The following is a 14,829-nucleotide window of genomic DNA, read 5'->3' as shown; positions in this document are numbered from 1 at the left end:
TAATTATAACTATAACTGCTACAATTTGGTAATGAATGTACAACATAAAAAGATAACTTGTGACAAAATAATCATGAAGGGCAGAAGTAAAAGGACGGAACCTATACAGGTGAATGAAGATAAAATATAATCAGAAGAAAAAGGACTATTTTACATATGAGACATTTCAAACAAATCTAACGATAACCACAAAACAAAAATCCATAGCTGGGAAACAAAACATAAAAAAAAGGAAAAAGAGAAAAAAATCATAGAAACTGCCAAACTAAAATGGCAGACAGATTCACAACAGAAAATAAACAAGGAAGATACAGATCAATCTGAAAACAAAAAATAAAATGGCTGTAGTAAGTCTTCATATATCAATAATCACTCTAAATGGACAGAACTCATCGATCAAAAGGCACAGAGTAGTGGGATAGATTAACAAAACAAGATCCAGCTATATGTTGTCTGCAAGAGCCTCATCTCAGCTCCAAAGACAAATATAGGCTAAAAGCAAAGGAGTAGAAAATGATATTCCTAGCAAATGGCACCCAGAGATTTGCAGGTATAGCCATCTTTATAGCAAACAAAATAGATTTCATGATAAAAAGGTACCAAGGTTACAAAGATGGACATTTTATAATGATACAAGAGACAATTCATCAAGAAGACATAACACATCAATATGTATGCACCCAACCTGGGAGCACTTAAATATGTAAAGCAATTACTAACAGATCTAGAGGGAGACACTGACAAAAATATAATTACAGTAGGGGATCTGGATAGCCCACTCACAGCAATGGATAGATCATTGAGACAGAAAGTCAATAAAAAAATATAAGCCTTAAATGACACATTAGACTACCAGATTTAATGGATATATAGAATTTTCCATCCCCAAACGACAGACTACACATTCTTTTCAAGTGCACATGGAACATTTTCATATGCTTGGGCACAAAACTAGTCTCAATAAATTTAAGAAGATTGAAATCATACCAAACCTAGTTTCTGACCAAACAGTATGAAACTGAAAATTAACTTCAAGAAGAAAGCTGGAAAACAACAAATATATGGAGATTAAAACGCTATTGATCAACTGGTCAAAGAAGAAATAAGAGATCAAAAGAGTCATAGACACAACTGAAAATAAATATAAGACATACCAAAATTTTGGGGATGCAGCAAAAGGGGTACAAAGAGACAAGTTTATAGGCCTCCCTCAAGAAATAAGAAACATCCCAAATAAACAACCTTACACCTGAAAAAGTAAAAAAAGGAAAACAAATAAAGCTAAATGACAGCAAAATGAAGGAAATAAAAATCAGAGTGGAAGTAAATGAAATAGAGAACAAAAAGACAACAGAAAAAAATAATAGGCAAGGTGGTGTGGCAGGGCTAGGAGAAAGTGGTGAAGGGTTAAATTTAAAGATGGACAAACTAGTAGATGGTCCCTGGGACGGGGAGCATGGCATAGGGAATGCGGTCAGCAGTAATGTAATGGCTATGTGTAGAGCCAGAGGGAAGATAATCAGTACGATTGTTTCATTAACTATATAAATGTCTAACCAATGTACTGTACACTTGAAACTAATAATAAAATAAATTAAAATGCTAAAGAAAATGATACCTCAATAAAGCTATTAAAGAAAAAAAAACAGCAAGCTGGTTATTTCAATGATAAACAAAATGGACAACCGCCGGCTAGCCTCACTAAGGGGAAAAGACAGAAGACGCAAATAAAATCAGAAATAATGAACAACAATTACAATGGATACCACAGAAGTACAAAAGGTTATACAAGAATACTATGAAAGGCTATACTCCAGCAGATTCGATAACCTACAAAAAATAGACAAATTCTTAGACATATATATCCTTCCTAGACTGAATCATGAAGAATTGGGAAACCTATAATACTGATCACTAGTAAAGAAATTGAAATAGTAACTGAAAACCTCCCAAAAAGCAAAAGTCCAGGACCAGATGGCTTCACTGGTGAATTCTACAAAACATTCAAAAGAGATTTCATACCATTCTTTCTCAACCTTTTTCAAAAAATGGAAGAGGAGGAAACGCTTCCTAACTCATTTACAAGGCCACCCTGTCAAAGACATCACAAAAAAAGAAAATTATAGGCCAATATCTCTGATGAAAATAGATGCAAAAATCTTAAACAAAATACAAGCATATCAAATACAACAATAGCTTAAAAGGATCATACAAATATGACCAAGTGGGATTCATTCTAGGGATGTAAGGATGGTTCCACCTCTGCAAATCAATCAATGTGATACACCACATTACCAAAATAAAAGATAAAAATTGTATAATATCCTTAAATGCAGAAAAAATATTTGACAAGATATAACATCCATTTATGACAAAACACATTCAATAAAATGGGTATAGAAGGAAAGTACCTCAAACACAATAAAAGCCGTATATGACAACCTCTCAGCTGACGTCATATCCAATGGTGAAAAACTAAGATCAAGAACAAGACAAGGATGCCCACTCTTGCCACTGTGATTTGACATTGCACTAGAAGTCCTAGCCAGAGATATAGGCAATAAAAAGAAATCAATGGCATCCTAACTGGGAATGAAGAAGTTGAACTGTCACTCTTTGCAGATGACATGATTCTACATATAGAAATCCCTAAAGACTCCACCAAAAACAAAACAAAACAAAACAAAAAACGATTACAAACAGTAAAGTTGCAGGATACAAAATCAATATACAAAAATCTGTTGCATTCCTATATAATAACAATGAAATATCAAGAGAAATGAAGAAAACAATCCCATTTACAATTGCAAAAAAAGAATAAAATACCTAAAAAGAAAACTTAATAAAAGAGGTGAAGGACCTATACACTGAAAACTACAAGACATTGTTGAAAAAAATTAAAAGACAAAGAAATGGAGAGATATTTCATGTTCATAGATTGGAAGAATTAAAATTGTTAAAATGGCAATATTACCAAAACAATATACGGATTTAATGAAATCTTTATCAAAATCCCAATGGCATTTTAACAAAAATAGAACAAAAAAACCTTCAAATTTGTATGGAGCCACAAAAGACCCTGAATAGCTAAAGCAATGCTTTAGTTCTTTTAAGAAAAAAAGAACAAAGCTAGGAGTATCATACTCCCTGACTTCAGGTTATACTACAAAGCTACATAATCAAAACAGTATGGTATTGTCTAAAAAACACAGACCAATGGAACAGAATTGAGAGCCCAGAAATAAACCCACATATATATGGGCAACTCATTTCAATAACAGAGCCAAAAATATACAATGGAAAAAAGGAAGTCTCTTCAATAGATAGTTCTGGTAAAACTGGAAAGTCATGTGCAAAAGAATAAAACTGAGCTCCTATCTGACACCATACAGAAGAATTAACTCTAAATGTATTAAAGACTGAAACAATAAAGTACATAGAAGAAAAGATAGGCATTAAATTATGGACTTTGGTCTCATAGGGGTTTTTGTGAACTTGAGCCCAAAGGCAGGGAAGTAATAGCGAAAGTATATTAATGGGAATACTAAAAAGCTTCTGCACAGCAAAAGAAACCATCAAGAAAACAAAAACACAACCAATCAAATGTGAGATGTTTACAAATGATACTTTCAAAAAGGGGCAAATATCTAAAATATATAAAGACCTAATACAACTCAACAACAAAAACACAAACAATCTGATTAAAAAATGAGCAGGGGACCTGAATAGACACTTTTCCAAAGAAAACATACAGATGGCAACAGACATATGAAAAGATGCTCAAATTCACCAGCTACAAGGTAAATGCAAATGAAAACCATGAGATACCACAACACATGTGTTAGAATGGCTATTATCAATAAGACAAGAAATATCAATAAGACAAGTGTTGGAGAGAATGTGAAGAAAAGGGAACTCTCATACAGTGCTGGTGGAAATGTAAATTATTGTAGTCACTATGGAAAACTGTGGAGGTTCCTCAAATAATTAAGAATAAAGCTACCATACGACTCAGCAATCCATCTTCTGGGTACCTACCTGAAAAATTTGAAAACACTTGTGAAGATATATGTACCCCTATGTTCACTGCAACATTATTTACAATAGCCGAGACATGTAAACAACCTATGTCCTTTGACTGATGAATGGATAAAATGTAGAATGTAACTGACTTCATGGAAGCACAGCCCACTGGCCTGCACCTTGTACCCATGTTGTATGCCTCCCACCTCCTGACTCTGAGCTTTCTTGTTGCCACTGACACGTGAGAAATGGAAGGACCAGCCTACGCAGGAATAATCCAGGATAATGGGGGATACTAGCCATCGGAGGGGAGACTTTTTACCCAGTCCTGGGAGACAGGAGCCGGTAGACCATCCCCTCTCTTCCTTCCCCTTGACAAACTACCATAAGAGGCAGCAGTTCACACAGTTTTTATGAGGCTTTTCGAGAACTAGCAACCAGTTGCTCCCGATACCAAGCGTGGTCAGGCTGGTAATGCACCATGTCATATTTGATTCCCCTTTCTTTGCCTCCCTCCTTTTTTTCTATCACGCCGCTTCCCTGACGTTATATTTCCTAATAAATTGTTCAATTTTGCCTCAAGACTCTTCTAGAGAACCCAGGATAGGGCAAGTCAGAGTGAAGGCTGAATCTGTCTATGGAAAAATGTTTTTTTTCAGTATCACTGCTAGTTTCATTTATACGATTGATAAACTTTGAAGAATAATAAATCTTTCCCTCATTTACAATTTAATTATTTTATTTGTCCATCAAATGGGCTGGCCACCTGGCAAACTGATTCGTGGGTTTACAAGAGACCTGAAACTCACTAAATTAGGCGAAGGCTCAAACTTGCAGGCACTAAGATTCCCATTTGCTCTAAGAAAAGCCAGAGGATCTAAGATCTTCAGGCCCCAATTGCCTTTCCTGAGGCTTTGTGCCCCTGGGATAATTTTGGTATTTGATCTTTTCTGTTTTGAGTTTCTTTGATCTTTGTGTCTCCTAAACTCAAGACAGTAAACACTGATCACCATGTCAGCTACAGGTCAACTTCTAGCAGACTTAGAGGTATATTAGACAGCAGAAGGATACTAGAACTAAACTAGAATACTAGAGCTAAAACACACTGTAAATCAATGGATACACTGAACCTTTACAATGAACATATATTTCTTCTGAAAGCAAAAAGAAAACAAATGCTTTTTTTAAGACTAAACTAAATTGAAGAGAACATAACTGACTCTCACCAGGTCCCAGTTTCCAGTGGCCCAGTGACAACAAGGATGCCTGTTGCAGGGTGCAGTAGATGTGGGCCTTTTTGCCCAATCGCAGAGGCCTCTCGGACAAGTCACTCCTCTCTCCTGAACTCCGCCTCCACAGGACCTGGAACACTGAAATACAACAAGGACGAGGTTAGGTAAAAATCCCATGGTGACATCTGCAGTGATAAGGAAAGAATTTTCACTATCACTTGTGTTCAGTGTTAAGAATATTAGTATCTCTACTGCGATCTGGAGCATCTGTGCCAGGTTCCTTCCAATGACCACTCGGTCATTTCAAACGGCAATGGTAAAAGAAGAATTAAAGAGAAGGAAGGAGATTGCTAAAGGGAATTCTGACGAGGAAGAGAAAAAAATCGGAAGATGACAAACAGTTCAATGTCAAATACGTCAGACGGAAGGAATTCTGCTAAAAAATCTAAATGAGTCATCATTCCAGAAGAGACATTATGTTATCTGTATTTTGTCTCCTGAGATGAGTGTCTAGAAACCAAAATGTAAAATATAGATGTTTTTACTATGATTAGCTCTGACAGCCTAAACAGAGAGCATACGTTTGCAATACAATTTTTTTTCATGTCTTGTTACAATGAGGTTCGGTCTTCCTTTCCTACTACATAAAGCTGAGAGTTTAAATTTGCCTACATTCAGAATAGAGAAATTGGTAAGTTTGCGCAGAGTTCTGATGCCCTGGCTTAATGCTCACAACATAAATCTGAAATGACAGGTTGTATTCCTGAAGGAATGCAATTCTAAAATGTGTCAAGCTTTTTGCTCACTAGGATAATTTTATAAGACATATTGTCTCGTTTTCCTGAGGTTTCTAGGAAGAAATAATTCACCAAGGATCTTGAAAGGCACTTTGAGTACCTTGAAAAATCTTAGTGCTTTGAAAAATCTTAATTATGGCATTGTAACAACAAAGCAATTATGGTTGTCAACATCTCGCACATCACAAAAGGCCCTTGTGTTTGGTGGTACCATAGAAAACAGGGAAATGATATCCAATTAACCCTTCCTGCTCAATAAACGAATTAATCTATTGCTTTCACAATATTCCAACTCTGAGAGTTAACATTGGATTTTCCCTCCATTTATTAGCTCTGTTATTATCCACATATTAGGAGAGAAGGAAAGGAATCCCACCTTTGGGATCCTTGGACGTACCTACACACGTGCATATGGATTGGGGTCACCTGGCCAAGTAACCGCCAGGAAAAAGGGATGAAGAAGACATAAATCAGTGGTTCTCAAGCTGTGGTCCCCCAGCATCAGCATCTTCTGGGTACTTGTTAGAAATGCAAAATTTCACACCCTACCCCAGACCTCTGAATTGGATGCTCTGCGGGCGGTGGTGGGGTGGGAGGGTCCATCTCTGTGTTAATAAACCCTCCAAGTGATTCTGAAGCATGCTAAAGTTTGAGAACCACTGGAGCGGACACATTCCTAGAGCTGAAATGCATCTTCCATTGCAAACAGTCTGGGCTGGCTGACATGCACTGAAGGGGCCCAGAACATTCCCACGATAGGATTAGACAGTATGTGTAGACAGGGCAGCATCATGAGGACTCAGGTAAAGCACCTGAAGGTGTCTAGTCCATCGACAGCCCCAAGGAAATACTCAACTGAGTTTGTGGAAAGTATCTGACCACTACCGCCAGCCTGACTGCAGAAGCTAGGAAAGGCATGTGATGCTCCTTCCTAAATGGCTCTCATCAAAGTAGTCCATGTACGTTTCCCCAGCAGAGACCCTCACACCCCTGTACGTCCACCGGAAGACTAGGTTCTAATAAAACACTGAACTGTCACAGCTGAAACCACAAAGACTTGAATGTCTTCAAGTTGTTGACCTGGTCGGCCTCCCCTACACAGTGTTGGGTCACTGAGTGAAGGCCAGTCATTGGCACGATGCAGGTGTGGTCTTCCCTGACTTCTAGACTCACGTGGTGACAGGCATTCACGCTGGCCTTGTTGTGTGGATGGTGTACCAGGGGGTCGTACCTGGCTCCAGGGCTCCACCCGCCACTCCTCGCAGGGTTCCATGTTACAGCTCATGCTCAGTGGGGGAGGAACACCGGCCAGGAACTGGCAGTGAAACGGCCTCAGGCTCCGGTGGTCCCGGCTGTCCACACACTGAATCTCCCGCATCTGGAAGCCCCCACTGCAGTTCCTGGAGCACTGTATGGAGTGAGAGAAAAGGGGAGACCCGAGACCCTGGTGTCAGGCCTTCAATTCCCTGATTCCTGGGGGGTTCCACAAAGCACTGTGAAGTTCCAGGCTTGCAGTCATGAAGAAGAATTAGTTCTTGTTCAGTGAAGTGTTTTCCCTCACATGCCATAGAGAGGGAGTCACTAAAGCAGATCCTGGAGATGGGGCTGCTGGTGTCAGAAAACGCAGGTGTGGACGTGTGAGGGTCTGATGTCTGACAGAACTGGGGGCACAGTCCAGTTCTGTCACTCACATGTCCTGAGCCCTTGGGCAAGTCACAGAAACACTGAGTCTCATACCTGTAATCTGAGATAACTGTTACCTCATGGGGCTGTCATGAAGATTATAGACACTGGGGCTGGGGGGCCTGCTGGAACAGCGTCTGTCTCAGTGGGCGCACGTTCCCTCCGATGTCTGTATTCATTCCTGGTGAACAAGGACTATCCATAAGGGGACCTCTCTGCCAAGCCACAGCCATCTCTCCCTCAGAATCCTGCTAAAAACCTGGTTTCTCCATGCCTCATGCCTCTGAAAGCAAGACAGGGTACATGTTCCCAAGTTAAGGGCCTACGTGAGGGAAATATACTGGATAACTGCTGAGCGGTTTGATTCGTGGGAGTGAGCAAACCCTGTCCTTGTCCCCACCACCCATTCTTCCTCCTACAGCTGCCACCGCCTGCCTCCATCACTGAGTTTTCTCAGCACATGCCCACAGAAAGCCGTGACAAAGGCCCCCCTCACTCCCTCTCTTCACATGTGCTCACATCTGTGTAGCAGCTGCTTCATCCTGCTCTGTGTCAGGAAAGGACATGGCTTACCTGTAGGACTGCTAATATCCTTAAGAGCATAATAAACATGAAAAGCCATGGTCACCTAAAATCAGGGTTATGAGGCCTATTCTGGCCTACTTCTTTTGTTTAGTCTCTGATCTCTTGAGTTTTGGAAGTTACTCCACCCTCGACCCACTTAGATTTTCTTTGATCATAACTTGAGCCTCTAAGACTTGGTCTGCAGCCTGTTTATAATGCTGCTCCCCTCCAAATCCCTTCCGCTTGTCTTGCCTCTGCATCCTAGTCTCTCATGGCCAGTCCTGGCCTGGCTGGTCTTGTCACTGCCCACGTTCAGGTGAGGACCTGCGGCAGGTGGGATGGAGGCAGACCCCTGAGCTTCCCAGCCCTTCTCCCCCAGATTCTCCCAAGGGTCAACAATACGTTCTTGTGGTCCTATGTCCTGAATGTTCCTCCCTCCACCCTTCGCATTACCTGCCAGCCACTGCTCTCTCTTTAGGTCTCAGAGAGGCCTTCCTTAAATATCTTATCCAAAGGAGGTTCTCCGTGTTATTTACCTCAGCTCCTTCTTGGTTTCTGTCACAGGGACTTGAAATGTGGAACGGCTTTTATTTATTCTGTCCATTCTTTCCATTAGATTCTCACTGTCATCAAGTTGAAACCGTATCTGCCCCGGTCACCATTGTGTCTCAAGCATTTAGCATGATGCCAGGCAGAGGAGAGATGGTCCACATGGACATTTTGAACGAATATATAAATTCTGAAGACAGGGTGACTCAGTTGGTCACCACAGGAATGAAGAACATCTTTCTTAACCCTCTTAATTCTTCTTTCGACTATTTTATTGCAGTCTTGGCTGAGAAAATACACCCTCCAGAAAGTATGTCATAGTTGCAGGTATGTTTTCATCGGGCCTCCTCTCTACACAGTAAAAGATCATACTCTCTTTCTGGCCATGGTCATGGTCATGGTGGAATACTCACAATCATAGAGCAATGGTTCAGAAAAGAAAATTCCTCATAACCTTTCAGTAGAGGTAGATTTCAAAACACCATCCCCCTCTGGCCCCTGGCAGGCTGCACAAAATCAACTGACTTTAAACCTTGGGCTGCAACATAGAAAGATATGGATGGGCCTGTGCGATAAGCGAACAGATCGATGCTCTTCCATAACCAAGAGTGTTTAGCTTCTCAGAAATAAGCAACACTTGAAAGACAGCCCCCAACCCAAACAAATAAAAGACTTCATTTTCCTCCCACTCAAAGTACACAGAGGAAAAAGTAACTGCCAACTTAAAATCAGGAACAGAAGAAATGAGGAAGCATGCTAATAATTTCTACATAAAGCAGCCATTTATTTGTCTGACAAAACAGACTTCTGGGAAACAGCATGTGGTTAAAACAAAAGGCCTCTTTATTTGGAAAAGGCAACTTTTTACAAGGCGTAAGTGTAAAATGGAGTTTTATTTTCTTATTTTCCATTTGTTACCATAATCTGATATTGCTAAATTGAATTTTCAAATTGGCATTACCCTTTTGTCAGAGAGGGTTTTCCCATTCAATGGAAAATGCAGTTTATTAATAAGCTGAAGTTAATAATAAGGAAAGACACCCACTAAATCTGTAACTTTTCTATTCCATTTTGAAAAGGGCCTCTCATTCAGGGAAGTGGTGGGAAGTTAAATCATTCCATTTCTAATGCTATTTTGCCTTTGTGTGCTGAAGGTCAATTACTCTATTCATTTTCTTATTGCCTTACAGGAGGGTCATTTGTATTCATGTTTTCCTAACCTGTGGACCAGACTGAGGACAGGAGCCAGACTAATGAGAATAGAAATACAGGCTGATGCCTTGTTGTGAACGAACAGGCCTAATTGTTTTTCCAGTTACTGCATCAGTTTGTTTAACTGATAGACTCTGCAAACCAGATTGCTGTTAGAATGAAAAATACCCTTAGTTTACAGGAGCCACTGGCAGAGATAAAATGAAAACACAACCCTTTCTTCCTTGTGTTGCTTTTGATTTATGAAGTCATCCTGATAAAAACACTTTCCACGTTGCACTCATACAGCGTGTTCAGATGAGTATAGTGAAATCAACAAACATAGGATTAGGTCAGTAGACTTCATTCATTTATGACCCTGACACCAAGTGCCTGTATAACAGTGATTAATCACTTCTCTAAGCCTCCATTTCTCCATTGGTATTAGAAGGAGGATAAACTAGATGATTGAACTATGCCAACATTCTAGAGTGGTATAAATGTATGAGGATCACTAGATTTGTACTGTTTTGATTTCAAAATACTTTCTTCTCTCCAAGTTGCACACCAAATACTAAATTAGGATTATTTCCTGCTCTTTCCTTATGCTAAACAGATTCATAAGACCCTTATGATCAAATAATTCATTCCAAGAATTCTAAGTTAACAGCACCCCAATTCATCCTTTTATCTGTTCCTCCTACCACACCCCCACTTCCTTTCCTCCCAGTTAATGGGCACTTGTTAAGTTCCAGGCTCTGTATCCCAATCTAGCTGCAGGGAAAAGTCACGTAAATGAGTAGAAGTACTAAAGATTTTACGTCATAAGTTGTTCATGATCTAGTGAGGGCACAAAGGAAGAGGTGATCGATTTCACTGAAGAGGTCAGGAAAGGCTTGAATAAAGGACCAAAGCTTGAGCTGAGTCATAAGATGAGTAGATGCTCACTCAGCTGGTAAAATAGGGTGGGGATATTCGAGGTGGAGAGAGTGGCGTATACAGAGGCATAGGGCTGTGAAACCAGGCCTGTTTCAGAACAGCGGGTTGTTCAGAACGTTAGAGCAGAGGGTAGGAGTGGACAATGAGGGATGGGCAGGGGCCAGCATGGAGGGCCCCCTGGTCTGGATATCAGTCCTCAGCTAGAGTGGTCTTGGGTTCAAGCCTTCCCAAAGACCTGTTTAATTGCCATCCCTCTAACCATTTCTTTTTAGGGATTCCTTAATCTGAAACCCTCAGGGTGTCAAGAGACGGCGACAGTTTAGAATATAACAAATTACATCAAGAGTAAAATAATGCAGTGATTTTCAGTATACGATCCACCTTCCTGCTACTCAATTTTTGCTTTCTGGGGGCAGAAGCTTCCCTATGTTTTGACTTTTGCATATTGGATTTTAATATACGTTTTTGGGAACATGTTTTATATGAAAGTTGGGGACTGTCTCCATTTAGCAACAAAGAGTCTCTTTCCTTATTTAATTCATTTATAAAAATTCAAATCTAAAAAATGCAGCACTATCATAGACAATTGGAGATAAGAAGTAGAATCAGATAGAAGGACTAGCAATATATGCAAATGTATTAGCAAATATATGAAACCCAAGGCCATAAAGAAAAGACTGCCACTTTCTTTTATTTTCTCTCAAAGCTACAGATGATAGAGTCAACTACTGGGAAAATAAAGTTGCAAGATGGGAAGACAGAAAGTTCCAAGAAAAAAAGTAATCACATTTCTAATTCATTTAAGAAATAATCAAGATCTGTTAGACTTGACTAAGGGTAGTGTTCATTCTAAGTGAGGTAATAAAGGGGTTGTCAAGTTTCACAAAACTTTAGCAGGTAGAGGCAAAATGTGTGTGGGAAAAGTGTGTGGGGCCATGGATGATGCATGGCTTTGGCGTTAAGCCACCTGACTGAGGGTTTTCCAAGCTCATCTTTATCATGTGCTGCACTTCTTCCTTCACAAGAATCACTTTTTTCCCCCTCATACAAATTTTAATGTTCTGAAATTGACATGCATCTTTCAACTGACATAGATATTTATTACATAGTGTTTCTTTTCTTTCTGAAAAGCTGTAATTAAAAGTGATGGCTTCTTCTATGGCCATGCCACTCTGAACAAGCCCAATCCCGTCTGATTTCGGAAGCTAAGCAGAGTCGTGCTTGGTTAGTACTTGGATGGGAGACCACCTAGGAACACCAAGTGCTGCAGGCATTAAAAACAAAAAAAAGTGATGGCTTTTTAAAACCGAGAGTATTTAGTACTACCTGCATGATCAAGTATTAGTTAGTTATTTAAACACTAAGCTTTCATTTCCTCAGTGAGAATTATAAAGAGGTTCTGTATTGGGTGAAAATTAAATTGTTTATCTAAAGTTCTTGTGCAATGTCAGGCCTATGGTATATTTGACAAATGCTAGAGCCCAAGATAAGTCAAGTCCCCCAAAGTTCATGGACACTGAGCATCTCGTCTGCTTAGTACTGGGGAGTAGACTTCCTGCTTGAGCCAGTCATTCCACTGACAGGACTTATTCTACTGTCACCTGTCCACAGGCCTTCTGCCCCAAGTCCAGGAAGGCAGAGGTTAGTAAACATGTAACAGCCAATCCTAACCTTTACCAAGAGCTCATAGTTTGCCCAGGGTTTCATGTGAACAGTCTTTTACCATTTATAAAGTTGTTTCAGGAACATTCTATGCTTTGATCCTTATAATAACTAACTCTATGAGGTAAGTAGAGGCAAAATCTTCCACTTCATTCTCAGAGGTGAGCAAACTAAGGCTCCTAAGAGGTTAGATGAATAGACTAGTGTCATACATTGGCCAGTGACAGAGTAGGGCTTCAACCCAGGCGTGTCAGGCCCCTAGCCCAGCATGGCTTCTAAGATTCAATTCTTCAGAATTCCGTTTCCCCAAGTATGTTTCTGGGACAAACTGGAGGACTACAGCCTTGAGTTTGTTTCAGACAGATTAATGCATCAACAGTAAGGAAGCCATTCTGAAAAACTACTTTTACACACTGTGAAGGTAGAGAGCTATTGGGCTTCATCAAGGACACGGGTGATGCGAGAGACATAAGCTAGTAGAATTGCAATTCAGACAGCAATTACTGGGGCATTACTGGTGAGTACCCTGGAGGTCTCAGGTGTGATATCTGTGGGTTCAGGTGAGGCTGCAGCACACCCTGTAGTCCTATGAGAATTAAAACGTTTTACAGTATCAGTAGGATACTGTAGAGGGTTCAAGAGAAAATTAGAATTCTTCCCTCTGAGCATGTATCTGTGAAAATGCAAACTTGTCAAAGTGGCAGAATCTAAACCCTCTGGACATTTAGAGGCAAAAGCAGGGGCCTACTTTCCTACTCCAGGTTTTGGAGGTTTCCCTCTGAGTGAGCTTAAAAGTCCTGATGGAACAGTGAAACCAAGAAGGCCCTTAAGTCTTTCCTAGTGGTGACTTGGACTTCAGACATCCATGTGAACTGGTTAGTAACGTGGGAGTCAAATTATCAAAATTTAGGATAAAATCTAAATTGACAGCCCAAGGCAAAATGGAAGTCATGTATGCAATATCCATAATAACAGAAAAAATGAAAGTCAGGACAACTGACTATCAGTAGTTAAATAGCGTCTTTGATGTAAGGTTTTGTCTAGTTTCCTGAGAGAAGAGACATTTTCTTTACTGATAGGGCTGTATTAACTTAGAGGATTAGATTTTAGCTGTGGTGGGGACTATATTCTGGCGGAACCGGACACTGTGTCAGAGATATCTTCTACAGAATCACTATGAATGCTACAGGGGTTAATAAATGCAGTATGTGCCACCCTCCCGGTCTGACCGTGGAGAACTTCTGGAACGTCCGTTCAGACAGAATTCCTAGGATTTCATACGGAGTGAGTAACCTTTTCAAAGTGTGAGCTATTTTACGCATCTGTCCTTTTTATGATGCATGTAATTTCCAAGGAGAGGACTGGTCTCAGTGACGGGAAAGTGGGCCTTTAGGACTTTGGTCAGTATTTGACAAAGTCAGAGCTAGAAGAGGTTTGAGATTTTTCTGGATAATGAAGAGAGTTTATAGCCAAGCATTTAGTCCTTGATGGACCCTGAGTTCGTTATGAGTTGGCAGAGGAAAAAAAATCCAACATTCATTCCTGAAAGAAAACTGGTGTGCAAACAGAGAAAGGGAGGTTGGCAGGCGTCAAAGGAACTCAAAGTAATTTTCTCACGACGAAGCCCTACTTTCCCTCTCTTCCCAAAGATCAGAAGCTTACTTTGGGAAAAGGAGCTTAAAGCAGATAAATGACATTCCATACTTCTGTCTGCCAGGTAAGCCTGCCAGGAGAACCAGAGGCGCCCAGGTGCTGCTTCTCAGGTGACATGGACTCTCTACTAGAGGAGGATGCTAATGTCTAGAGAAGACGCCAGCCTCCCCAAACTTCTGGGTAGCTCTCTCTTTTCCCTTCTGTGTCAAGGGAAACTGGCTCCCCAGAGAGAAGACAGGTGCCTACGGGGTATCCTAGGGTTGGCTGTGCTTAGTAAATAGAAGGTGAATTCGAGGTTCCACCTCTGCACCCCGACCTGCCAAGCAGCTCTCAACCCTATTGCTGCTGACCAGTGTCTTACAGCCTGGGGTTCATCCAGGGTGACGGGCAGGTGGGACCTGATCAGTGCTCCAGAGCACCAAGGCTAACTAACCGTAAAACCTGATGCAGCCTTTCACAAGGACTATGTAGACAGCACAGTAAAGTGAGTAACAACAGCTGGATTAGCAAAGACAATAAAATCACACTTCAAAAAA

General features: G+C 40.5%; 1 protein-coding gene and 1 pseudogene across 1 annotated transcript in view; one reads left to right on the top strand and one right to left on the bottom strand.

Annotated features, from left to right (window-relative positions):
- ADAMTS12 (ADAM metallopeptidase with thrombospondin type 1 motif 12) overlaps positions 1-14,829 on the bottom strand; it is a 260,943-nt gene that overhangs the window by 27,359 nt on the left and 218,755 nt on the right. Inside the window, exons 21-22 of the mRNA XM_039842527.1 lie at positions 7,284-7,460; positions 5,250-5,393 (exon numbers count right to left, since the gene is read on the bottom strand). Coding sequence (XP_039698461.1) covers positions 5,250-5,393; positions 7,284-7,460 — 321 coding nt within the window. The remainder of the gene's footprint in view (positions 1-5,249; positions 5,394-7,283; positions 7,461-14,829) is intronic.
- LOC120586422 (uncharacterized) lies at positions 12,133-12,251 on the top strand (annotated as a pseudogene).

The sequence above is a fragment of the Pteropus medius genome, unplaced genomic scaffold (assembly GCF_902729225.1).
Source record: "Pteropus medius unplaced genomic scaffold, Ma_sr-lr_union100, whole genome shotgun sequence".
NCBI classification, from domain to species: Eukaryota; Metazoa; Chordata; class Mammalia; order Chiroptera; family Pteropodidae; genus Pteropus; species Pteropus medius.
This window is presented reverse-complemented; position numbering and strand designations above follow the sequence as displayed.